The sequence below is a fragment of the Pieris rapae genome, chromosome 21, assembly GCF_905147795.1.
Source record: "Pieris rapae chromosome 21, ilPieRapa1.1, whole genome shotgun sequence".
NCBI classification, from domain to species: Eukaryota; Metazoa; Arthropoda; class Insecta; order Lepidoptera; family Pieridae; genus Pieris; species Pieris rapae.
The window spans coordinates 3,813,502-3,841,139 of NC_059529.1; the positions used below are offsets into that span (position 1 = coordinate 3,813,502).

At 34.1% G+C, this 27,638-nt stretch overlaps 3 protein-coding genes across 6 annotated transcripts in view; 2 read left to right on the forward strand and 1 right to left on the reverse strand.

The window, feature by feature from the left end:
* LOC110996662 (cGMP-dependent protein kinase, isozyme 2 forms cD4/T1/T3A/T3B) overlaps positions 1 to 7,222 on the forward strand; it is a 104,017-nt gene extending 96,795 nt beyond the window's left edge. For all 4 annotated transcript variants that reach the window (XM_022264463.2, XM_022264464.2, XM_022264466.2 and 1 more), the window contains 7 exons: positions 1,430 to 1,524; positions 1,973 to 2,119; positions 3,612 to 3,931; positions 4,480 to 4,567; positions 4,817 to 5,001; positions 5,636 to 5,852; positions 6,546 to 7,222. In XM_022264463.2, the coding sequence (XP_022120155.1) occupies positions 1,430 to 1,524; positions 1,973 to 2,119; positions 3,612 to 3,931; positions 4,480 to 4,567; positions 4,817 to 5,001; positions 5,636 to 5,852; positions 6,546 to 6,711 (1,218 nt within the window). In that variant the 3' untranslated portion in view covers positions 6,712 to 7,222. The remainder of the gene's footprint in view (positions 1 to 1,429; positions 1,525 to 1,972; positions 2,120 to 3,611; positions 3,932 to 4,479; positions 4,568 to 4,816; positions 5,002 to 5,635; positions 5,853 to 6,545) is intronic.
* A 10,003-nt stretch (positions 7,223 to 17,225) lies between these two features.
* Positions 17,226 to 27,638, forward strand: part of LOC110998601 (rap1 GTPase-activating protein 1) — a 210,562-nt gene continuing 200,149 nt past the window's right edge. The window contains exon 1 of the mRNA XM_045632845.1: positions 17,226 to 17,342. The gene's annotated coding sequence lies outside the window, so the exon portion shown is untranslated. The remainder of the gene's footprint in view (positions 17,343 to 27,638) is intronic.
* On the reverse strand, positions 19,362 to 23,099 carry LOC123690116. Its single transcript, XM_045632980.1, has one exon. It carries the CDS (start codon positions 23,097 to 23,099, stop codon positions 19,362 to 19,364), a length of 3,738 nt encoding a protein of 1,245 aa, XP_045488936.1.

Below are 27,638 nucleotides of genomic sequence, written 5' to 3' on the forward strand. Positions count from 1 at the left end.
ACTTACGAAAGAAGCAATTATTACGTAAACCTAAACATCAAGACATCTATTACATTACTGGTGTCATTAGAGATCTGTCTGATAAAAACAAATTATGACATTATAATCAATAAGACAATTCATTCGAAAACGGTATTTAAGGCTCAAAAGAAATGTATTAGAGCAATTTGTGGAGCGAACTGTCTTGATAGTTGCGTACCTTTATTTAAGAAGCTCAAAACTGTATCTCTTCCATGTATTTATATTTTAGAAATATCATTCGTGCATAGAAAGAAGATATAAATTAAAGGCGAAGTAAGTAGACTTTAGGGGGAAATTGGCTGTGCCAAAAATCAATCTAGAACTGTTTCGAAAAAAACACCTTTTGTATGGCAATTAAAGTTTACAATAAATTACCAAAATAATTAAAAGATCTTCAGTCAAGTAAAAGATTTACATTCCTATATCTCACTTTTATTAATTTCGCCTTCAAGGGGACATGAATATGTAGCTTTAGTTCAAATGACTGACTCTACCCTCAATATAATATACCCCTTTAAACGTAAAATTACTGTCAAAATAGCATAAACAAAATATATTATAAAACTGAAACAAATTCATAAAACTTTTTAAAACCGTTTCGCAATGCTTTAACTTTTCAATTCATCGGAAAATGTCAACCGCGGAAACTCCACTTTCCATTTATTATCCACGATCCACTGAGCACTATGATTTAATTTGGTTGCTCAATTTGTATTACTTTATACAATTTTATTGAACTTTTAAAGCTACGTTGAGTCACTGATTTATTGCGATGTTTTCGCAAATATTTTATTTATTTACAAATCAAATAACACGATATATTTTTAAACATTTTTTAATTTGATTTAAACGTATTGTACGTTTACAATCTACTAATACAATTAGATATATTACTATCTGGATAGATTATATATCTGAATGTTGATGAATAGAATGTATACAATATTTTACAACACAACCGTGAAAAAAAACACACACTGATTACTTTTTACTCACTAAGACTGGGAACCACCGTACAGTTGTATAGTTAAAGTGGATCTTATTATGTAATCTTACTTTCTATAACGAATCGAAATCGAAACGAAAACCTTAAATTTTTATATTTATTTTTAATAACATCTTTATGTTATTCGAGATTTCAAGAAAACTAAACTATATAACATTTAAAAAGGGACAAACTCGATTAGCTTTGTTGCGTCTGGTTCTAAACGTTGATTCTTATATATCAGTATCTGTATTCTAAATTCTTTTAAACCGTTTTATTCTTTTAAAATTGTAGTATCTAATTTTAAATTTCTAATTTAGAATTAGGGACACTTCCGCCGGACAAGACCTTGCTGAGATTATATTTTTAAGTGAAGCCTTATTGCGTAACGCCTATAGTAATGTGTACGTTTTTATATTCCAGGTCAAGGTAACGCAGAAACAGCCAAATAGCAATGATGAAAAATTCATTAGAACTCTCACCAAGGGCGATTTCTTCGGTGAAAAGGCATTGCAAGGGTAATGTTTAATGTTATTATTATTATTCCTTTTTGTATGACGTCATTTTGCTAGTTTTACTTAATATTAGTACTAGTTCTTATCATGTTAGTAATTGTATATAGGGTAAACAAACAGACTCAAAATAGCACAAGATTTTATCTTTGGTATTAAATTGATTACATTGTGACGTTGTGACATTGATTACATGTTCTATGGTCGGAAATAAGATTCTGTGCACAGACACATTTTTGCGTTTGTTTCACTCATTTACCAGATGTCACCATACATTTATATTTAGATTTTTTTGAGAAATATAGACAAATAGTTCACTCACGACCACGATTGAGATTTGTCGTAGAATATGTTAAAATACTTTAAACATCATCACCAGTCTCTTAAGAAATATATGTAGTTACAACACAATACTTTTTATAGAAAATTTCACTATCGACATATTACTTTGCAGAGACGATCTACGAACGGCCAACATTGTCTGCGACTCGCCAGAGGGCACCACGTGTCTTGTCATTGATCGGGAAACATTCAATCAGCTGATTTCCACGTTGGACGAAATTCGCACCAAATACAAGGACGAAGGCGACGATCGACAGAGGTATGAATCTTCTGAGCATTGTATTGTAAATTACAAATACATATATCTTACACGAGTTATAATTATTAAAACTAAGAAAAAAGTAACCATAATTAATTTATAATACTTTATTGTTCTACCTTATTGAGGTAATAGTAGCAGAATAGATATTTATGATAAAAGAATAATATTCATTAAATAGAAACATATAACCATAACTAATTCTTTTTTCACAATAAACCCGTAAACTTCCTATGTCAAGTTCACAAAAAGTGTGACTAAACACTTGTACGTATAACAATGGTTTCGTCGAAATCTTGGAATGTCTTAACGCTATTGTTTACCTTATCTTATTGCTATTTCGACTTATTGTAATCCATTCTATGTTGACGCTACCGTGGATATAATTGTGGTAAGTCTTTTAAAATCGTACAGTACATTTTGTAGATAACAAATTATGTTTCTTATTATGTGGACATAAAACATTACCTGGGAATACGCCTAAGAATATTTTTGTGACGACTTATATCAATGGATAAATTAAAACTTTATGTTACGTTGGTAATGTCTTCGTATTGTGGAACGAGTCTTCGTTTATATGCTTTCTTAATAGGAGTTTTCTCGCGAAATTCTAAAAACGCCATTAGCTTAGTATATTTGTTTGTAACAGGGTGAAATCTTAGTTCGCATGTTTCTGTATTTCTCTAACGTCAAGTCTTAAATTCCACAAAACGAGTTATTCTTATTTATGCTATTACTTTCACTAAACCTAGAGCAAGATTAGTATAAGTGGAAGTACTGAGGTTGAACTTTCCTATGTGACAAACAATATGGTTTTTACAAGAGCCATAACAATTATAATTCTCGCGTTTTTGTCTTGAGAATTAATTCACACTGTACACTGAATCGACTTATGATGAAGTGTCAATTTTGAACTAATATGAAAGTGTTTAGTATTCACACTTTTTCACTCAAATTACCCGCAAAAAATTTTGGTCGTATAGTTAAAAAATATTAATAATAAAATATATGACCGTTTCATATACACAAACGATCTACAAAAAAGTTGGCTAAAAGTTCCCGGTGCTGACAGATTACTTTTTTTATATTCAGAATCGCTTTAAAACTGAACTAAGGTAGGTAGGTAGGTGGACTCTTTTCCGCAGTTAGACCCAAATTTGTTCCGTTTTGCGTAAAGTCCTGGCTAATTTAGCCAGCCTAGCTCCTTCCAGAAGCACAGAAGTCTCCTGGGCACTTCACAGGCTTCATGGAGCGACCTTACTGGTTTCCCAGGATCTCCATACGTTTAACCACAGCCTCGCAATCCAGGATTAAATTGGTGACTGATTCCTCTGCCCTGAAAGCCTCTGCACATGGGGCTGTCTGTCGCGCCTAGGAACAACTAAACTAATTACTGCGTATTATGCCAGCTATAGTAAATATTAATTAAAAAAATATGTATCGGTAAACGCATAATTTAATATTACCTTATCATAATTGTACAAAATTTCAGGCTCAACGAAGAATTCGCCAATCTCCGCTTATCAGACCTACGTATCATAGCCACTTTGGGTATCGGAGGTTTTGGTCGCGTCGAGCTGGTCCAAATACAGGGAGACTCGAGCCGTTCCTTCGCCCTAAAGCAGATGAAGAAAGCCCAGATCGTTGAAACGAGACAGCAACAGCACATCATGTCAGAGAAAGAGATAATGTCGGAGATGAACTGCGAATTCATAGTGAAGTTGTACAAGACGTTCAAGGATCGTAAATACTTGTATATGCTTATGGAGACTTGCCTTGGGGGAGAGTTGTGGACTATTTTGAGAGACAAAGGTAAGAGAAAGGAGATGTGTTGATGATCTTAGGTCCGTTGTAATATCAATACAAACGCTGTTAGGTTATTGTTAATGAAGTAAAACATTTGGCAGTGTTTGAGAGGAGGTACTGTGTGAATTGGAATATATAAAAATTTCTTTATTGACTCAAAAAACACATTACATTCTTCATACAATATTCACTGTGGCACATCCTACACATAATAATACTTCTATGAGCGTTTAAACTAGGCCTATACTGTATCGTGAAGTTTATTTATAGTGAATAGTGTTTTTACTTTTGTAGATTTGAATAAAAGTATTTATAGCGTGACAAAGAAATTTAATTTATGTGGCATGGATGGATACAGAAAATTGTTTTTATTATTAAATATTAACTTAAATTATACAAAAATATAACTGCCGCAATCGCACTGAATGCCCCTCCATCTAAGACATCTACGACTTCTTAATCTTAAAAAAGTTATTGCTTAGCAGTTTCTGAGTTTTAATAATATCCCATTTACATCCATTCGGTATAACAATGTCGTATAATATATTTTTCAGGTCAGTTTGACGATTCCACTACTAGATTCTACACAGCTTGCGTCGTTGAAGCGTTCCACTACTTGCATTCTAGGAATATTATTTACAGGTAAGATTTTGACCTATGTTCTTTCTATATTAAATAATTTAGTAACCTAATGAAGCCATCACTACAGACATTTATATGAAGAATGTTAGGTAAAATCTTAAAAATATGTCTTCACATATTCATGTATGAGATCTGTTACTTTAAAAATGTTCTCTATTTGTATTGAAGTATATGAGTTTATGTATAGATTTGGCCTAAATATAATATAAGGAACCTATTAAAACATATTAATGGTTAAATCTCTTCCAGGGACCTCAAGCCAGAGAACTTACTCCTAGACTCCAAAGGCTACGTGAAGCTGGTTGACTTCGGATTCTCTAAGAAGTTGCAGGCCAGTCGCAAGACTTGGACATTCTGTGGTACGCCAGAGTACGTAGCCCCTGAAGTCATCATGAACAGAGGTCACGATATAAGCGCGGATTACTGGTCCTTGGGTAAGCTGGGGTTTTAATTTTTATTTTTATACTTCATTGTAAAGAAATAAATATATAATTAAATTAGTTAGGTCTAGATTTTATTAACAAATTTTAACTTTTTTCTGTATTTTTAGATACAGTAATTATTTTTTATACAATAAAAAATAATAGTAATTATATCTATCATATAATATAATGCTTATATTGTCTATCATTACCATTCTGTTATCATATTTGTATATAACTTTTCTATTTGTGAAACAGTTGACATCCGATATTCTAAGTTTAAACATAAAACAAAGTAAATATATCTTATATATATCTCTCTATTCTATATACTGGAGAAATGGCAGTAAATTCAAAATAAAAAAATCTGTGGCGCTAAAATCTTTTTAGGTCTAAGCCTTAAAAAGGTTGTAGATAATTAGATGGCCAGTCTCCTGTGCCTAATACACTGTCAATTTTTTGGGTCTCAGGCAAGCCAGTTTCCTCACATCGATTTCCTTCACCCTTCGAGCGAATGTTAAATTTAAATTTAGACGTTTATAAATGTACCATAAAAGGTTTAAAGAAAATTCTATATTACACAAAAGGTATTTTTATATGGTAGCTAAATAGTAGTTTTCTCAACCCTGGACTTCTATCTTTCCAGGTGTCTTAATGTTCGAGCTTCTAACTGGATCGCCGCCATTCACTGGAGCCGATCCAATGAAGACGTACAATAAGATTCTGAAGGGTATTGATGCAGTGGAGTTCCCGAGGTGCATCACCCGCAACGCTGCGAACCTCATCAAGAAACTCTGTAGGGACAACCCTGCCGAGAGACTCGGCTACCAGCGAGGCGGCATCACTGAGATTCAGAAACACAAGTAAGTGAAATTATGACTGAACTATGGGTCAACCTTTGTTATTAATTTCTTTTATTTATTAAAAATACACTAGAAACGAGACGTAAATTGGCTATAATTTGGTTTTAATTGGAATTTTGGAATAAAAATTAACGAAAGACATTATAAGCTGTAAATATGTGATCACTAAATAGGTATAAGGCTTATATGGATTTTTATTTTGAATGATAAATTTCATACGCGACATTACCAAAGGCTTTGTCCGAATCTTAACGTGAAAAGTTTTTGTGGTTATTTATTTGCAAATCAATTAAGAAAAATAGTACATTAGGAACACACTCGTAATATGTGTGTGCCATAAAGAGACTACAAACATATATATATATATAGTATGACTAATACTAAAACCCTTACATAATAGAGCTGCTTCTGAGACCTAGTATGTAATTACAAACTTTATAAACCCGCCTGCATGCACTCCGGCGTGTTGAAAACATTAAAAAAAAACAAAAATAAATAAGAAAAATTAAAAGATGTAATTATTTTAAGACATTTAGAATTAAGTTTGTTATGGAAGAGCTGGGAACCCTTACACGTGTATTTTACTTAAAAGGGTTCCCAAATCATACACATAGGAATCCAAATGCACTGAAAATGAGTAAACATTTTTATTTATATATAAGGGATACTTATATTTATACGTTGAATTTCCAGATGGTTCGACGGTTTCAACTGGGAAGGTCTAGCGATGCGCACGCTTGAGCCACCCATAAAGCCAACCGTCAAATCAGCAGTTGACACACACAACTTCGACCAATACCCACCTGATGCCGATGAGCCTCCACCAGATGACCTCTCCGGCTGGGACGCTACTTTCTAAATATTCTAGAACTCGCTGGAACTTTCTAGATTTTCTGGGGTCCAATACTTTTAGGGACCTGTAGGTTGTTATTAAACTTCATACTTTCTGAATCTTTCTCGATCTTTTAGAACTCTCTAGAATATTTTGGTTTCTTAAATTTTTCTGTATTCTCTTATTGTAATTTGAATAATCCTTTGACATGAAAGACGTTTTTTCTTTCGCATTTGTCTGCAATAACTGTCTAGAATAAACTAGTTATATTCTAGAGGTGACAATATTTACTATAGACAATCTAGAACCCTTCTAGAACTCTCTAGAACGACTTAAACGAATTCAAAATTAAAACTATGAAGCTACAATTTAGAATTGTAAATAACCTGTGATGGGAATCGCAAGTAGCACAAAATAGATCTTCTTAGTAGATTTAAGTAAAGTCAAGTTATATGAGAATCGAATTTGGTACTACATTAGGATTCTTGTCTCATATTAGTCGAGCAAGTTTGCCATACAGGACTTGCCCGGATAAGAATTAATTTAGTCATACCTTAAAAATGTAGTTTAATACAAAATTCATATAATGTTTGTTTGGTAGGCAATCTAATTCTTAGAGAAACAAAAAATCTTTCTAATTCCATGTTAAATCTATGAAAATTAAGTAAATTCGCTACAGTATATCATATCTATAATTCTTGGTCTACTTTCACAAATTTAAGCTTTCCCAGATTTAGACATTTTTAAGTACATTTATAAGTGAAGATTAAACTTGGGTGACTCTAAGCTTTTTCAAACATATATTTGGTTCTAATTATTTTCTTTGTTTTACATACTACATATGAAATAACATCTCTATAGCGTATACAAATTTGTTAAAATTACATTATTTACATAACTGATTTTGAATGCTTTACAGTGAGTAAAACCAACAAAGTAACGTTTTTTATTTATATATATATATATATATATATATGTAATATTATTAATGTCAGTATAAAAAAAAGAGTTCTCTTAATCTCTTTCAATCGCCAAGACATTTTTTATTATTCCCTTGCTTTCCAATTTGTCATCTTAAGTTTTCAAAAGGTGATTTGTATACCAAATGTTACCAAACGAATCCCATAATATTTGTAAATATCAAATAATCTTAAATATTGCATACTGTAAAAATATTACGATAATATATGATATACTATTATAAAAATAGTGACAATAATCAAATTTCTTAAGCATTATGAGGGCTCATATTTTAATATTTTTCGTAAGCTCGCACTAATTAAGTTCAATTTATTTAAAATAAGTGCTTTTGTAAAATTTGATAAAACCTTAACACATTGATTATCCTTTCAAAAGTGTAGGCTCAAATTATACCTAAAATTGAAATTTATGAAATGTTAAATTTTTGAAGTTATTGTAGTTAAATATTTTAAGTGTCAATTTCTCCACTTCATAGTAAGATTTATTGTAAATATAAATGCAATTTTAATGTTATTAAATTTCAATTGTGAAATTTTAATTTACTTACCTATGTTTAATGTTATGTAAGAAGCGTATATTTTTGTAATCATAGCTTATTAAATATTATACTTATGAAATATGTTAAATACAATATTTCGATTATATTCGTTCGTTTTCATTATTTCTCCTTTAGCACATTGTACATTTATTTAAGAATACAGTAATTATACATAGAAGATACTATTAACTATGTGTCTGTTAAATAAAACAAAAATTTCATAATTTCCATAATCTAAAGACGAATGTCTAATGCTGACCATAATCGGACCGCATGTTGCAGTCGAGATCGACTGCTGTAGAGCAGTTGCGTTGAAGTCGTACACGACTGCTTGGAGCAGTTGTGTTCGACCGCAAAATAAAACTAATGCGAATTCATTTACAAGATATATTTCGATGAAGAAACACTGCTCCTTGTACTGGTATTACAAAAGCGTAGGCGTAGAAGATACCGTGGTATATGGGTGCGATACTATCCAATACTACAATCAAGAGCTTGGAATATTTCAACTACTTTAGAATGTCCGTGGTTTCATTTGATGAATTAGTTAGTCTAGATTGCCTGCCGAGAGGAAGGGATTGGTACTTAGCGAAGAGTGGGGAGGGAGTCGAGCGCGGCAGCAACCGTGTGTATGGGTCTGGCAGCTCTAAGCAGTCGACCGTACGGCGAAAACGACTGCTACGACCGCTCAGTAATTGCTCGAGCGCCTCGTGTATTTCGGATATGAATTTAGTATGGAAACTGCGGATCGGCTCTCTCGTCTCGGCTGCTATATGCGGTCAGCCTATGGCCAGCGTTACAGAATTATACAATTACGTGAGACGTTTCTCGGGGTAATAATGTGGATTCGAACCCCAACTTTTTCAATGTTTTTTTTGTTTATACTCTAGCATACAGAAAAAACACGGTGTCGCCCAAAAAATTACGGGTGTGTCGGGTACAGAAGGAAGGAACAAGGGAAGAACACTTCAATGATATAAATGCCAAAAGTAACTTATTTGCGCCACCACATGAATATTTTAAATATTGTTTAAACATGAGTTATTAAGTATGAACTTTAAATTTGCGGATTAGGGTTGAAGTTACTTCTGCAGAACTACTAGTACAGAAATAAGACATCGAATTTATCTTTGAGAATTTATACAACCGGAAACCAAATTTAACGTCAGTTGGCTAACTCCTAAAGTAGGTCATGTTAATGCCTAGTTTGAATTCGTCCTTTTACAACTTTTGTGGTACAAGAAGCAAAATTTAAATCATTCGCTTGCGACGTGTCTTTCTTCGTATTAATTCGCCGTGTCGCATTGCTGAACGTGCTTAAACTAGTAACATTTAGACAAAATCTTAGGCTAAAAATGACAATTTTAAAATCACAAACCAAAAAAAACCTTTTTTCCCCAAATTTTACAATAACGTATTATCCATCCAATCCATCCAATAAATACCATCATATATTGCGTGAAATAAGTGCCCTTTTTTAATTATGACTATTAGCTTCACCGATGGATATCAGCTGACGGATGGATATACAGACATATTATATACCTAAACACAGTATGCAACAGAAGCCGAAGAAACTATAATTAACAAACATACATTGTAACATTTATGTTATATAGCAATTATGTATAATTGCTATATTTAATATACATTATATAGCAAATGCATAATAATGCTATATTATGTATATAGTATCTTGCATTATCCTGTGCGTTCCAGCAGCCAGAATATTAAATCTCATCTATATCTCTCTATGACAAATTTTACTGATCTCGGCTAAACCACAAAGCTGCTTATTTTTTTCAAAACCCAGTCCTTTATATTACTTAATGTCATGTAGAGCACAATTTTATTCCACCATTTGTATGGAAATAAATGAAAATTATGTTATCCTATCAATTAGGCCATACTTCACGGCAATGGAATACGGAATTTCATCGTGGCCTATCGGGAACTTGTCCTCAATGTTCCCAATAAAGTCCAGGCATTTGACTTAAACCTATAGATGTCATTTCGATAAATATTTCGACCGTTTTGTCCCATTTTTAGCGCGTAGCCAACTGACCTGTTTCGATAACTTGCGAAATTATATAATAAATGTAAGCACTTTGAACAAAATGCATTCAACAATATGCAAGATCTAAATTATATATGTTTTATTTAAATTTTTAATTACGCATATAATAATGAACTTTTGACCGAAACTATTTATAATCAATAATTATATACTCCGATACAGAGTTGAGAATAAGTGCTAAGTATGAATATCTAATGAAAATAAAGACTTTGAAAAATTATTTGTTAAATACCGTCGCCCATGGTCACACCCAAGACTCATGGACTCTCTCCACATAACCACGGTTTTCCTAAATATCAGGTGAGAATTCTATAAAACAAACTTATTTTATAAAGAACTTAATGAACTATTCAAATGTTTTTACACAAAAAGACCAGAGAATTAGCATGGAGATTTAATTAAAACAAAAATTACGTAGAAAATTCGAGGAAAATTCCAAAGTTTCTGAATATGGGTCACGGATAATGAGTTTACAGAGGTGTTATGTAAACATTATCCGAAATATCTGTTTAAGAGTTAATACTTTAAAATGGTGTGTAAAGATATGCTTGGGATAGTAATAAGTATATAATAATAATGCTAAAAAAATTATAGCTATAACGATATAATACAGTGGGCGCTTGGCATCAGAGTGAATAAATTTTTTCGATGATTTTCATTTTATAAACTAGTACATACGAAATACACTGTTGCACAGAATGCAGAATAACAAAGAAGTGCTGACGGTTAAGAAATGGAAACTTGAGTATTTCAGTCACGTTTTACGTAACTCAAAAAATACAAGCTCCTGCAACTAATCATACAAGGCAAAGTGGCAGGTAGTATGATACCTAATCGCAGACGCACGTCCTGGTTAAAAAACTTGAAACAATTGTTTGGTCAAAGCACCAAGTCATTGTTTAGAAGCGCGGCGTCCAAAATTAAAATAGCAATTATGATCGCTTCGCATGGAGATGGCACTAGAAGAAGAAGAAACTAGTGATAAGCCTTTGTCATCGATATTTGGTATTGAGATATGCTGGTTTCCTCACGTTTTAATTTTGTAAGAATGTAAATGTTTTTTCCTGTAAATATAAAGACTTATTTATCCCACCTTTTTGGATGACAATAAAAGACTGAGAAATTATTATTTAGGTTAATTCATTTTTTGTTCGAAAATGCATAATACCATCATTAAAATTGACCCACTCTTTAAACAATGTAGCACTGCTACGCTTATTGCTACGCCCTGATATTGTTACCAAAACTACGAATTTAAAGCTTATCTCTTATCTATTACTAGATGGGAAGATATATTTTTGCGTTTGTGTCGAATTAACTCACTCACTTGATAAATTTTATGAATGATTGTAGAATGCCAAGTCTAGACACCCCGGTGTATTATTCTTATATTTTGGAAACTAGAATAGTTATAAAAATAATAAACATTTATTTCAGATTTTGGACATCCATATTATATTTATTATGAGATCATATATTTCTTTTTATTATGAGCACCCTGGAAAATGCATCATTCCACAATGCATAATAAAACTTTGATATATACCTTGTAGAATCCGTAAATCACTTTGTAAAAATACTTCCCATTATAAGCATATAAATACACTGTAATCTGGGCAGAGTAAAGACAGATAGTGATTATATTAATTACAATCCTCTCAATACATAACACGTACAATACCAGAAAGATGCCGTCACATAATGCATCTCATCATTAAAGCTCATGTTATGTTAGCTCTTGATAGACTTATCATATACGGATATGCAGTTTTATATAATATGTAATTCCTTATTAGCCCATTGCAAATACTCTATCTAAAAGGGCACTAGGCCAGATCCCATCAAGCGAGCAAGGAAATGTTTCGCGCGTTGATGATTCCATTCCTGTATTTAATGGGATAATTTGGTTCATTCAGGGGTCCAACCCTCTATTGGTATTTGAATCAATTCCCTCGTAAAACTAAATGGAAATCACTCAATAAGATTTCATTGGCATTTATTAATAACTTTGTAATGGCGTGTAGTGTTTTCTTATAACTTTCGTATAAACGTTATTTTGTCGTGTATAATATTTCTAGGAAACATTTTATTAGCTACTTAAAAAAAATAACTATCCACTATAAAAAAAACAACATGGGTTGATCGTAGAGTTGTAAAATTAAAGGTCATATGTATTTTTGTATGCTGTAAAACCAAAATGCTATATGTGAAAATTAGGGATGGGACGACCCTAACATTAAGGGGGATGTTTTCTGTATCGCAGACCTAACCGATTTCACGAAAATTGGTCGAGTCATTTCGGTGGAGTTTAATTACACAGATATAATAGATGTAAAGTCGTTCATTTGTTTAATTCCATTATCAAATATTTTTATCTATTTATCACACAGAACAAAAGGTATCCAAAAAAAAGCACGACTATTAACAATAAAATATTGACAAAATGCCCAATTATTTCTACCACTATATGAAATGTCATAAAGCTAATAATATAAATAGCTGTATGTAATATCTGTTCACTCAACGTTCACATAAATGTTTGTTTATCTATGAGTTCCTTAATTAATATTATTTGTATGCATTGCTTGTTCCTGAATAGGCCTCAGAATGCCTGATTGTACTCTGAAGACTGGAGCACTGTCGGATTGTTTTCCTTTCCACGTAAGAACATTATCAGATACATAGTAAACGCACTGAGCACCTTCTATAATACAGGTGGTCCATGAATTTATTTTGTATGTAATATGATTAAGTAGGTCATTTTATTAGCCAAATTCAGCTCGGTGAAGCCTGTGAAGTGCCTAGAAGACTTCTGTGCTTCTTCTGGAAGGAGCTAGGTTGGCTAAAGTAGCCAGGGCTTTACGCAAAACGGACCAAATTTGACCACCTACCTTACACCTAATACCTAGCCAGATTTAAATCTAAGTAAACCAAGTCCTTTAGGATTTTGTACTAGCTGATATTCTTCCGGTAATAACGCAGAAAAATAACGAAATAATAAAAAGGTACGTGATAATTATAAAAGGAACCCTCATTAATTAAATCGACCTTAATATAACCCAAGGACGTTGAGACGACGACAAATAATCAAATTTAAAGTGTCTCCTAGCTTTTGGCTGTAATACAATTCGCGTAAAAGTGGAAAAAAATGTTGTAAAACGCTTTTATCACCTAAATCGTTTGAGGAGTTTAAGGAATCCTATTTGGGTCGGTATTAGAAAATTGGAGATTTTCAGTCCATCTAGAAAGAGGCTAAGAAGGTTTTTATGATATTGATGAAATTCGAGAACTTAAGTTATTATGTGTATGATACTCAAACCGGAGGTGGTTGCGTTTAAATACTGAGCAGTTGAAACTTGCTTGCTTGCTTGTCTTCGAAAAAACAGTCATTAATTGTTGTCCTATCAGAGGGATGAGAATTCCTATCTCGGAGAGTTCAAGAAATCTAAAGCTAACTACTTAATCACATCGATTATTATTTGAAAGATGGTATTGATGGTAAATTCAGAAACCACATAACTACCAATTAGTTTTTTCATCAATAATATTTATATATTATGTCATATTATATATTATATATAACCCTCCCTTCTTTTTTGAAAGAGAGTAAGGGAGATCGAGAAAAATACATTGATGTATTCGTTTAAACATAACAATACTTATTGGAACTTTAGATGCCAATTCTTCAATTCATGTTGTGCAGTAAACGCAGAGATAGAAAAGATAGAAAAGAGATGAGATATAAAATACATGGACTATATACTGGTACATGGTCATCTGTTGGGGGTTTACCTTAGTAATAATTAATTTACTAAGAAGTTTCACTTCTGACATGTGTACTTTGTACGCACTTCTTTATATGAACAGACCAGTGTAGACGTTGAGAGGCTAAATAGCTATTGTGGACAAATTACTAATATTCTTGATGTAAATTTATTTGCCATCGCACCTTTTAACTATATAAAGCTAAATACTCGTATTAATTATTCCTAACATCAATTTACTTTACATATTATGCATAAACCAAAAGCCACCGCTAATTAAAGTTTGTTTATAATGTAACCAAAACCTTTTAGGGCCTATCTAAAATTTATATTCTAAATAATTTTACTAATAAATAAGCCATCTCGAATTCATATTTCATAAAGTGCTTTGATTTAACTGAATTTCATGATTTGATTTACGAACTGACAGTTATAATCACATTAACAATTTACAAAGTTCTACAGTATAATACTCGAAACAGAACGTATATAGAGTGTTCAGAGGAGTTGTTCGGAATACCTGCAGCTGAGTTTCATCATCGGACGTCGAGGCAAAATACGAAATTCCACCCGTATCACCTCGACGTCCACCGTTCCACAACTGCGCACTTTGTGGAGCCGGCTGCCCACTGAAGTATTCTAGTAGTAGTACTTCGGTGGGCAGCTGGTTTGGAATGTGTGTGGAATTTCGTATTCTGCCTCGACGCTCGATGATGTTCGGCCTAATTAAGCCAGCTCCTTCCAGAGGGTCAGAAGTTTCCTCGTCACTTAGCAGGATTCACGGAGCAAATTGGAAGGCCTATAATGTGAGCAATTTACTTAGGAGTGAACAAAGTATTTAAGGGACTACTAAGTATGCAATGGCATAGGAGTGTAATTCAAAATGAGAAAAATATTTTTGCACAATAATGCTGACTTTATATTGAATTGGGTTTAAAGGCAATCTTTACATTACGGAAGCTTTTTTGTAACTAATATCAGATGAAGGCTTCATCAGAAGAGGTTGCGTAATGAAAGCCACAATGTTCACATGGATCTTAAGCAGCTTAACTGGAACATTATATAACGTTAGAAGCCTTACATAGGACCAGTGCTTTACTCCATTTATATATTTAATATTTATTATAAAAGTATTATTTACGAATAATAATAATTATTGATGTCTTGAGAAAATCTCAATTAATTTTCAAACTCTGATAACCTTGAATTTGAAGAAATATTAAGCGTAAACCTTAAAGTTATATGGTAAAATAAAGACGTATAAACTATAGATTCATTTATCAAGCAAAATCTTATGTTAAGTTATACAGTGTCCATGGAGACTCTGCAAAAAGTCTCGAGATTACGTTTTTAAGAATAATACATTATTTTCTTAAAGGACTCTAGTTATTCTAGTTGGTTCTTTAAAACCTCCAGTTATCAACACTATAAAAATAACGTTAGACATACAGGCAAACATTTATCGTAACCATTACTCACCATAAATCAGACTAGGTATCCATAAAGTCAAATAATAAATAATTTATTCATATAGGTAACATAATGTACACTTATAAAAAAGAAATATACAACAAATGAATCTAATTTTACATTTACTGCCAGTTCTCAAATCAAGGGCGTAGAAAGGAAGAGAAGAACTGGCAATAAACTCTCCGCCACTGTTTTTAATCGCCTAGTTTTTTTTTCTTTTTTCTTCTCTTTCTACATACATCAACACGTTTAAAATTGTTAATATCTATACCTCGTGTCACTGCCTAATTGCATAAAAACGCTTAATCTTGGTCAAAAGACTTTGGAGGCAAAGTTGGAGGTAAGTGCTAGTATCAAATGGCCCACATTTTATCACGATATAACCGTGTGACTGTGTAGTGATCAGTTGGCGTAGAGTGTGTAAGAAGCCTTATCGGAAATTGATTTGAAATGATTAAGTTTTCTCAGTCAGGCTTTTAGTATTTTGAAACAAAATTTTTGTTTTTTGTTGGTTTGTTGTAATTGAAACGATTATTTTTACAGTTTTTCCCAGAGGACCTTTGAACTGTAAAAAAATCATTTTAAGTAGGTTTCTAAACAATAAAATAAGCAAACTGTAGGTACGTAATTTTTTTCAGTCGAAAGTACTTATGTGACACCCTGTATATTGATATTAGGCCAAACAGACCTGACGTTACAATACATTATATACCAAGTATTTATTTATTTATGTATTCATAGAACCTATTTACTTGAAACTTTATATCGTTTTAATGTTTTATAAAATATTTTTTGTTAACTTAATGTTATTTGGTTTTAAGTAGTTGCTGTCGAAATAATATATGGGGCCTGTCATAGAGTATTATGAATTACAATTATTTTAATTTATGTTTAAAGATTATATTGACAGTAGGATTTAATTATTTCAAAAGTCACATATTGTATTAGAATTTTTCCAAGTCCTATTACTTAATCCAAAACCCGTATGAATATTTCTCCATGTTAACAATTTGTTACCAGGTTTATAAGTTCCCTTATAAATAAACTACATATACAGTTTGTGCATTATATTTTCCGCCGTAAAGGATTTCATAAAGACTGTGTTACACACTTTTAACTCGGAATTATGAACCATAAGCATTTATCCAACAAGGTATGTGTATCCTGCAAGTATTTTTTGTATATAGGTTTGTAAACGAGAAAATAAGTTAAATATGTGTGACAATTAATTCGGATTATACGATCAATATAATAGAATTATAAAAACTTACAAACAAACAATAAACGTGATACTATGATAAATTATCTAGAATCTGAATATCCATAGAAAACCTAATTAAAATCTTATCTACAAACATGCCAGTTGGTATTCCTAAGAATAGAAATACGCAAAATGAAAGAACGGTTGTTTGACGCGCACTAATTTACTGCAAGGTCCTTTTTCATCAACTCTATTTTAACAATATAAAGCTCGTTCGCAGAAACTTACATATAATTAATAAAATCTTCATATGTCTATAGTTAGATATTAATTAATAGTCTTTAATACAGACGAAAACTTACACAATCGAATTAAATAATCGTAATGTTGTGTATAACGAATTGTCTAAGTAAACGAGCCTCTACCAAAACCATTTTCCACACGAATACCGCATGTGAGCAATTTTCATCGCGAGCCGGTCCGTTTTTCAGTTCAACTCTGTGTTTAGTGGAGAGCGCGCGTTTGCCGCTTCGCCGCTGCGGCCCAACGTAAACAAATCGAAAACATCGTATTAATAGTGTTAAAGTGTAGTGATTGTGTCAGTGAGTTATTTGCTGCCATTTTCAGGTAAATATATTTTAATTGCGATTCGCGTGTAATGCGAGACGGCGCAAATGTTTTGATTTCACCGGAATTCATATTAATTTGACTTTAATTTCCGTTTGTTCTGTCGTAACTGATAACAAATAATTATATTTGGCTAACTGGAACTAGGTTGTGTAGTATTCAGGTTTTCATTTATACGTTGTTATAAAATCCGGATACCGCACAAACAGAACGCCATTTACTAACAAGGAAAAGTATATAAAAGTATTATCTTTATCGACTATCTACTAAAAAACTGGATTCATTTTTACGTCTGTTTCTTTAAGGAAAGCTCAGACCTACCACAACAATCACCTACTGTTAAGATACGCATCCAGCCCCTTTGATACTTAATTATTAATTTAAATATTAAATAATTAATTATAGCGACAATCACCTGAGTATGTTAAAATTGTTACCTTTAGATTTATGTTATATACTAAGGGCCTGTTTCACAATGTCCGGATAAGTTCCAAATAAGCTATTTATTACTTATTCGTAGGATAAATAGTATTTTTGCGTTTCACGACTGTCAGATAGCGCTATACGTCATGAAATTCGAAGTATCTTATTTGGAACTTTTATCTTTCGAATAATTTATGTGTTACATAGCTATTTGACACTTCATCCATACATTGTGAAACAGGCCCTAATTAAGATAAACATATTTCTCGTGTAATTAAGTAATTAAGGTTACAACAAAAATATAGAAGTAGGTACTTAAAAAACAAAGGATAAAGATTAATAATGCCTAAACGAACATTAAACTCCTCCCTTCATACATTTACCTTCGCAATTGAACTTTTAAGAGCCCCTATGGTTGTGTTTCGCTTTATGGTTTCATGAAAAAAAACCTTTTCTATGTTATGGGTGTTAATTATTTTTCCCTGTACATGTGGTTTTGTATTCAAATTATAAACTAAACTTGGATTATTTATCCATAAAAAAAATCCTTTTGAGAACTAACTTTAAACGCGTGTTACTATTTGCTACAAATTTAGTTGACACCACAATTATCCCGATCAGTCCGCGAAAGGAATGCATGAACTGATGATGAAATATGATGTAAAAAATATTACATCGAATTGATAATTACTCCTTCGGATTTTTAAGTGGAAGAAAGTTTGGTCACTGTGGCAGAATAGTTATAATGGCAGTGTTCTTACCGCATACTTATGCTTTATTTATTTATATTCATATTTAATATAATATAAATAGTGTTGGAATTGCTTCGTAATATATAAGCATTGTTGGAATTGCTTTTGAGATCTAAGATGTAGTTACACACTTCATTCATTCACTCACTCACTCATGCACTCGCGTGTTGAAAATAGTTGAAAAATGAAACACAAAAATAAATAAAATAAAATATGTAATTAAATTATGTTAAAATATGTTTTAAGGGGTTTATAATTAAGTTTGTTATGGAAGAGCTGCGAACCTTTATACAGGTATTTTTTTACTTAAAAGGGTTCAAAATCTTACAAATTCTAATGCATTCATTTTTTACTGTATCACAAAGAACGGTTCGGTGGCCGTCGATACGTAATCTTATACTAAAATAAGTCCTGAGTACATACCTCAAGGTTGCTCCTTGTTAGGGCGAAAGGCACAAAAAAACACGTCAGCCGTAAGGATGGATAGATTGTTAATTTTGGGAACAAGAAATGTTAGGACTGATGCTGTACCTTGCCTTACAATAATAGTTCACGAATACGCACAAAAACACTCACTATAATAGTCTAAATGGAGGACGTAACTATTGACAAGGAATTCACAAAAAAACACTATAAAATTGCATCTAACCTTACGCAACGAATGTTCAACCACGACACGTTCACAATGCGAATGCGCGGATCAGCCCAGTTAAAAATATTTTTGGGACCACCCTCATGGCCCTCAATTTATTCTATCAACTAAATATGATTCTATTACGAACAGTCCCCCGTCCCAGTCAGGCTTAACATGACTGAGTCTAAAACCGGAGGCTGGTAGCAAAGGTTATGCCACTGGAAGACGTGACAAGCAGGCCACGGCTCTTTTTAAAACCGATTCCCCAACGCGGACCTCGGCGACTCGTGGGGTACCATCTGCACCCGGGAATAGTTTAATAATGCGACCGCGTCTCCAAGATAATGGTGGCATATTTGGTTCTTTGATAAGAACCAAGTCCCCAACCTTAGGCGGATCTGTTTTATCTATCCAACGAACTCGTTGCTGCAATAAATGGAGATATTCTATATTAAAACGTTTCCAAAAACTCTGAGATAATTGTTGTAGCAGTTGGAAACGTGAGAGCCGATTTATTGGTGTGTCTACAAATGGATATTCAGGTAACGCATTGAGAGGAGCCCCAATCAAAAAATGTCCAGGAGTTAAAGCTTCTAGATCATTTGGGTCCGAAGATATAGGACAAAGTGGTCGTGAGTTCAAAACAGATTCAATGTTACAAAAGACTGTGGCTAGTTCTTCATATGTAAGAACTGATTCTCCTATAATTCGTCGTATATGTGTTTTGGCCACCTTCACTACAGCCTCAAATATTCCACCCCAAGATGGATATCCAGCCGGACTAAATTTCCATTTAATTCCACGACGAGAAAGTGAACTTTCGATAGGCAGTTGGTTTTCAGTCAAAAACTTATAAACTTCTCCGAGGTAACGTTCACTGCCCTTAAAATTTGTCCCACAGTCGGAGCGAATCAAGTTTGGTAATCCTCGACGACTAACAAAACGAGACAAACAAGCGATAAAAGCTTCAGTACTAAGTGATGACACCACCTCCAGGTGTACGGATTTTGTAACAAGACAGACAAAGACACAGAGGTACCCTTTTACGATCTTGGCGTTTCGCAATGATGAAACCTTGATGGAAAATGGCCCAGCAAAATCGGTGCCTACACCAGAGAAGGGTCTAGCAGCAGTAATGCGATCTGGAGGCAAATCTCCCATTTGTGGTTGAGTCAAGGATGCTTTAAGTCGATAACAAGGAATACACTTAAAAATAACATTTCGAATAGCCCTCCTGGCTGACAAAATCCAAAATTGTTGATGAATAATAGCCAAAAGTGTATTTAAGCCAACATGTGCATTCTTTTCGTGTCTGTCAGTAATTATCAAATCTCCCAATGGAGTTCGATTAGGAAGGAGAAGCGGATGTTTATGATTATAAGGTAGTTCTGAATGGCGTAATCTCCCACCTACGCGTAACAAACCCTTATCATCAATAAATGGATTCAGCCGAGCAACAGATCCCTTTAATTTACCTTGTCCTTTTAGAGTAGCAAAGACTGTTTCAAAATGCTTAGCTTGGATATAACGAACCCAGAATAATAAGGATTCATTTCTTTCATCTGGTGATAATACATTTGACATATTCTTAATTGTTGGATTCCTTGAATTATAAATAAACCTCCTAATCCAGGCGGTCACTCCAATCAATTTGTCTAATGAACTAAACCTTGCGAGTAACGGGTCTAAGTTTTCTATCGATTCCTGAACGACAAGAGAAATAACTCTTAAACCCGGAAGAGGCTCAACAAGTTCCGTTTTAATGCGAGGCCAACAATTTTCGGGTTGGTACAGCCAACCTGGAGCCCACCATAAGGGATGGTCTAATATTACTGGAGCCTCACAACCTCGAGATGCACAGTCTGCCGGATTAAATTCTCCCGGTACATGCCTCCAATCCAAGGTCACGACAGATTGCTGAATTTGACAAACCCTATTGGCCACAAATACTTCCAAAACATGAACTGACGCTTGCAGCCATGCAAGAACTATCTGACTATCAGTCCAAGCAAAACACTTCTGAATATTCATTTTTTGGCCAAAAATGGATTTAACATGGTTTATCAAACGTGTCAATAGAACAGCACCTGATAACTCTAATTTAGGAATTGTTAAGCGTGTTCTTACCGGTGCAACCTTACTCTTTGCCATAACTAGTTTAACCGTTACAACACCAGATTGATTGACAGAACGAATATAAACTGCAGCAGCATAACCACTTTCCGATGCATCACAAAAACCATGAATATCCACTATGCATTTCCCTGGTGGCAATAAAGACCTATCAATTTTAATCAATTGAATTTCAGGAAGCGACGAAACAAACCTAATCCAAACACTTAACAATTCACCAACTAAAGGGGCATCCCATGTTAATCCTTGTAACCAAAGCTTTTGTATAAAACATTTTGCCCAAAAAACAACTGGAGCTAACCATCCATTAGGATCGTATATCTTGGCTACAGTTGAAAGTACTACACGCTTTGTCCAAGATTTAATTACATCTATGTCTTGCACTCGAAAGGTAAATATATCACCTAACGGTTGATACTGAATACCTAATACTGCAACAGCGTCAGGGTTGTCCACGTTCTGAAAAATATAAGGATGTTGTTGATGATCCTCGGGTAAACCAGCAAGAACAGCTTGTGAGTTAGACACCCATTTCCTTAACTCATATCCACCAGCCTTAAGAATCCCAATTAGCTCATCGCGTAGTATCAAGGCTTCTTTCTCATTTGCAGCTCCAGTGCAAATGTCATCAACGAAAACATCACTATTCAAAACATCAGCTGCTCTTGGAAATTGCAAACGTTCTCGCTCAGCCAATTCTAACAATGTACGAATAGCAATATAAGGACTTGATCTGAGTCCGTATGTATTGGTATTTAATTCAAATACTGTAACTGGATCGGATTCCTTCTCACGCCACAAGATAAGTTGATAGCAACGGTCATCAGTATGAATTACAGTTTGCCTAAACATCATTTTAATATCTGCAACAAATACAATCTGATGTCTTCTAAAATTTGTTAAAATATCACCAATGTCACGATGTAACCTTGGGCCCGAATGCAAACATTGATTTAAAGAAACTCCATTGGAAGTAGGCGCTGAGCCATCAAAAACCACTCTTATTTTACCACCTTTAAACACAGCATGATGTGGAATGAAGTAGTGCTCCTGTGTGCGCCAATCATAATCAGAAACTGACATATGTCCGAGCTTAAAGTACTCGTCCATAAACTCTATATACTTAGCACGAAAAGTAGAATCTCTCTTCATTCGTCTCTCCATGGATGTTAACCTTTTCTCAGCTAAAGACCTGGAGTGACCCAAAGGTGGTCGGGATGGTAAAAAAGGTAACCTCGTGACAAACCTACCCGAACGGAGACGACCAGTGTTATTCTGAAAAAACAATTCACATTCTTGGTGCTCCGGATTTTCACGAGCCGCTGTGGGAGGCTCTTCGACTTCCCAAAACCGTTGAATGGCTTCAGCAAGTGAGAGTCCCACACACAAGTTACCATCTTCAACGCTAAGAGATTCTATTGGAAACACAGGACCCATAATGACATCACCAAAATCAGTTGTGACTGCTACTAAACCCGCTGGTTGTAAAAGTGTGCTTTTACTTAGCCGCAGCCTTCCCAAAACTTCTGCTCCGAGTAGCAAATCGATTTGACCTGGAATATGAAATGTACAATCCGCTAAGTTTAGACTACGTGTAAAATCTAATATCTCCGATGGTAATTTAACAAGTGGGTGTCTGCCCATAACATTATCTAAAATTATGGCAGAAATTGTAATCTGTGGCTGAGAGCATTGAACAGGAGAAAAAGTAAGTGTAACTTGTCCCCGCAAACCAGCAACCTTAGAGCCACCTACACCAAATATACTCCCGCTAGCAGGGAAAATACGCAACTGTAACCTATCCACCAAATCCATTGACACCAAACTTCCCTGTGCTCCAGAATCCAAAATCGCACGCGTGGTTACCTGCTCACCTGATGGAGAACCAACACAAATCTGTGCGGTGGGTAACAAAACAGTAATAGGAGATGTAGGAGTTCTAGTAGGGACGTGACCTAGTCAATATCCTTCTGGTTCAGGGACCCGCTGGCCTAAACGAGGCCACTCAGAAAAGGGCAAAGGCCTAACAAAATGACGACGTTGCTGTTCAATAACAGGTGATGCACAAGAGTCATAATTATCTTTGCTCTTAGGAAGTTGTTGCTGATCAGAGGTGACACGAGTCCTGTCATGAGACCTTAAGTTTCCCCCGCCCCTGCAGGGTGGTGGCTGCCTCCGATGATAATCATAATAACCTGATCCTGTACGGTGCCTGGAAGCATGACCAAAACTACAGTGTCTAACCTTCACACCACCATTCCACTGATCACCTGTATTTTGCATATCTTCAACAAACTCCCGTGCCGGTGCAGCTGATTGGGGTGAACCATTCATATTACCACAAAGTATAATGTGATGATTGCCATTACATTGTTTGCATGGTCGTGACACTTGGCATTGTGATGCCAGGTGCTTACCTAAACAACCATAACACCACTTCCGCTGTCGGGCAATATTTCGCCGTGCTTGAAAACGTAATGCTAAAAACTTTTGACATGACACTACGGTGTGATCAGGGACTCGACAATAAACACAACATTTGCCTGAATGTTGAGTTGCCACGTTATAAACTCGCTGGTCAGGGCGTCGCATTAAGCGCATATGCTGTTGTCGCGGCCTAGTAGAAATTGGGGCCGGCGTCGTGGACGGCGCTGGAACATTATCCTGTCTGCGACACTCATCCTCTAAAAACAAGATCAATTCATCAAACGTGGGAAGATGAGTGGTTGAATCTCCACCATACGCCTGTTCAAATCGGGTGCGCATATCTAAATTTAGTTTTTGTAATGTAATATGCAACAAAATAAAAGACCAACTATCTACAGGCAAATTTAAACCCCTTAAGCCATTAATTGCCACTAATAAAGGATTTAAAACTTGAATTCTTAAGTTGTGGCTCTGCACATTACTATGTAAATTTAAAATGACATTTACGTGGCTATCCGCTAGCCTACGTATATTTTGATACCGCCTCATTAGTAAATCTCTGGCTATATCATAGTTGTTGTCCACAAGTGCTAAATGTTGGACTAACCCTTTAGCCTCCCCGGTGAGACTAGCCAACAAATATGCCAACTTTTGCGCAGATGTTAAATCACCCCTTGAGTGCACTAAACTATCGAATAAATGTATAAACGCCACCCATTGGCTTAAGTCGCCACTAAAATGGGGCAAATCTAATTTGGGTAACCTACCTATAATACCACTTGAAAAAGTTAAACTATCCTTCGATTGAAGGTTATTTGACTGAGTAGCCGAATTTAATTTAATAATACCAACGGCTTCCCTGATTTGATCAGCCAAATCCTCAGCCTGATCCATGTCTGCACAAACCTTGTCCATCACCTCCGGTTCCAAACCCAATTCAAGTAATGCCTGATACGATTTATATAAATCTTTCATCCTATCCTCTAACGCGTCACTTCTTGATAGAAGGGCCTGAACGCGATCTTTTCGCGAAATATTTAAAACGGCCGATCCTAGCCACCGCAATACACCAGCTATTTGTGCCTTGTGCGAAACCGCCATTATATAAAAGTATAAAAGAACAAACAATAGCACAAAAATCAAATAAAAAGCAAATTATAATAAGCGGCTAATAACTTACTACAAAAAACGATTTATAACACTATCAAAACACTATAATCCCTACAAACATAACAAGATATATGCATTAATAAGTTATGAACCCAGGACTTATATACCGAAAAATCATTAACTAAAATGAAACCACGCTCTGCTACCAAAAAATTATGTATCACAAAGAACGGTTCGGTGGCCGTCGATACGTAATCTTATACTAAAATAAGTCCTGAGTACATACCTCAAGGTTGCTCCTTGTTAGGGCGAAAGGCACAAAAAAACACGTCAGCCGTAAGGATGGATAGATTGTTAATTTTGGGAACAAGAAATGTTAGGACTGATGCTGTACCTTGCCTTACAATAATAGTTCACGAATACGCACAAAAACACTCACTATAATAGTCTAAATGGAGGACGTAACTATTGACAAGGAATTCACAAAAAAACACTATAAAATTGCATCTAACCTTACGCAACGAATGTTCAACCACGACACGTTCACAATGCGAATGCGCGGATCAGCCCAGTTAAAAATATTTTTGGGACCACCCTCACGGCCCTCAATTTATTCTATCAACTAAATATGATTCTATTACGAACATTTACTTATAACGAATAAACACATTTTTAACTATTTACAAGAACTGTCTACGAATAAATAAACAGATGAAGAAACCAATATTTATTATAACATTCATTGTTAATTTTGACTGCTATCAGTTTTCCATCTGTTATGTTGTATTGATTGTCTTTTGTCATATAGCTTTCGTCATCATAATTGAGTACATGGCAGACATTTGTCGTTCATTAAAGGCTATGTCTTTGTACTTTGAAATCTCATTTTTCATGGGATCGTATTCATCTTCTATTTTAAAATTCATAAAAGACCTGACTTTTTTGTTACATAAATCATGCTACTACGTCCAACCAAAAACCTTTATTAACATTACTTTATATAGTTAATTATTTATTTATTTATTTAGTACTCCTACAGCAACAAATTAAAAACAAAAATAAAAGGGAACAAACAAATAAAAAGTATTTAATACATTTGACTAATTGTCATTTAATTTATTTAACTAAGCCTAATTGGTTGTGTTGTGTGATGATGTAAAAGTGTGGGTATGTACGTGATGGTGTGTATGTGGGGTGTGCTCATGATGTAGGTGATTTTGCGCTATGGATATTCTTAATACACTTTTTAACCACATTCCGCAATAACCTAAACAAGTCAAGGCCTAAATAGTGGTCATTTTATATCCGGGCAGCGCGATGCAAAACTGAGTTTTTAGCATAATTAGTATTGATGTGAGGAACATGAAACAATGCACGATTACATATAGTAAAACATATACTCTAATTAAACGTAAAATATAACTAAGACATAGATCATTAAAAGTGTTGCTTGTAGTGTGTTATAATGAGAGCAACTAGTAATATGTTAACACTTGAAACAGCTATCCATGCAATCTATGGTGGCAGAACCTATGATTAGTAATGATAATTTGCATACTGCAGCAGGATGCACTGACCTGCCCTACTTTACAGAACATGCCACTTGAAGTATCCCTATATCAGCGTTATAAAATTATACCAGACTTGTAGACCACATATGATTAATGTAGAAATTCGAACTAGCTGCACACTGAAATATTTCCCAACCAATTCGACTTGGGTCCTTCAAGAATAGAGCGTATCAATTCTTAAAAGGCAGGCAACGCACTCGCAAGCCTCTGACATTAAGTGTCCGGGCGGCGGGATCACTTAACATCCTTAACATTCCTGCCGTTCTAGAAAAAAAAACTATTCCGTGATTCTATATAAATAAACGAAATTAAAAAGGCCTTTTGACTTTATGCAACATGACTATAGAAAACCATAGGAATAGTAAGTACGAACAGTCCATACACCGAAGGCATAGGCGCATTTATATGATTCAGATTAAATTAAAAAATATATATATATATTTGCATCTGTTGCGTTTTCAAAGAACACTTCTCAGTGAAAAGAAAATATGGATCTATATGGATTTTAAATAACGATTTACAACTTCCATAATACATTTTTATACGTAGCAATTTAACTATACAACACAGTGGCAACAGTCGAAGTAACAAGTAGGTATAAATGGAAACTCAGCATGATTTGTTGAATCGTAAAGAAAAATGCGCTTACAGGATTAGGAATACAAAACCTTTTGTAAGCTGCTTGCGACTAATGCACTGCGTATAGCGTTTAACAAAAGAAATTATCAGTTTATAGGCGATTCAAATGTCAGATGTCACGTTACAAGTTAATAAATATAAAAAATATTACTTCATTTCATGCATTCAAATCGAGGCTGGATGAATATGTCAAACAAAATTACTTTTATTTTATTTTCTTATATTAAGTTCTTATTCGTGTGTCTTTGATTACCTTTACTTTCGGTAAAGGCTTGTTGTATGTACGATTTGTGATTATTTGAGAACGACTACAATGTTATGTTTAGCTGAAGTATTGTTCTAATGTATACATTTTTGCCTTTTTTGAGAAAATAAAGTCTTTAAACGTAAACCTAAAGTTAACACAAATCAATCGAAGAAATCTATATAGCATAGAGGAGTGATTACTGTGACAATAACCAGAATTATGGTATCTCACATACCACTTGCCTCTTTGATAATATTTCGTTGTCAAAGTGTAGTCAAAAGAAAATATTTAATATGTGTGTATAGTGTGTTTTTGATAGGGAAGTATCGAGGCTTTCGAGATTTTATGTATTTGAATTTT

Excerpts from the sequence above, each read along its gene's own strand:
- LOC123690116 (XM_045632980.1), bottom strand. The coding sequence starts at position 23,099 with ATGGATTTGGTGGATAGGTTACAGTTGCGTATTTTCCCTGCTAGCGGG.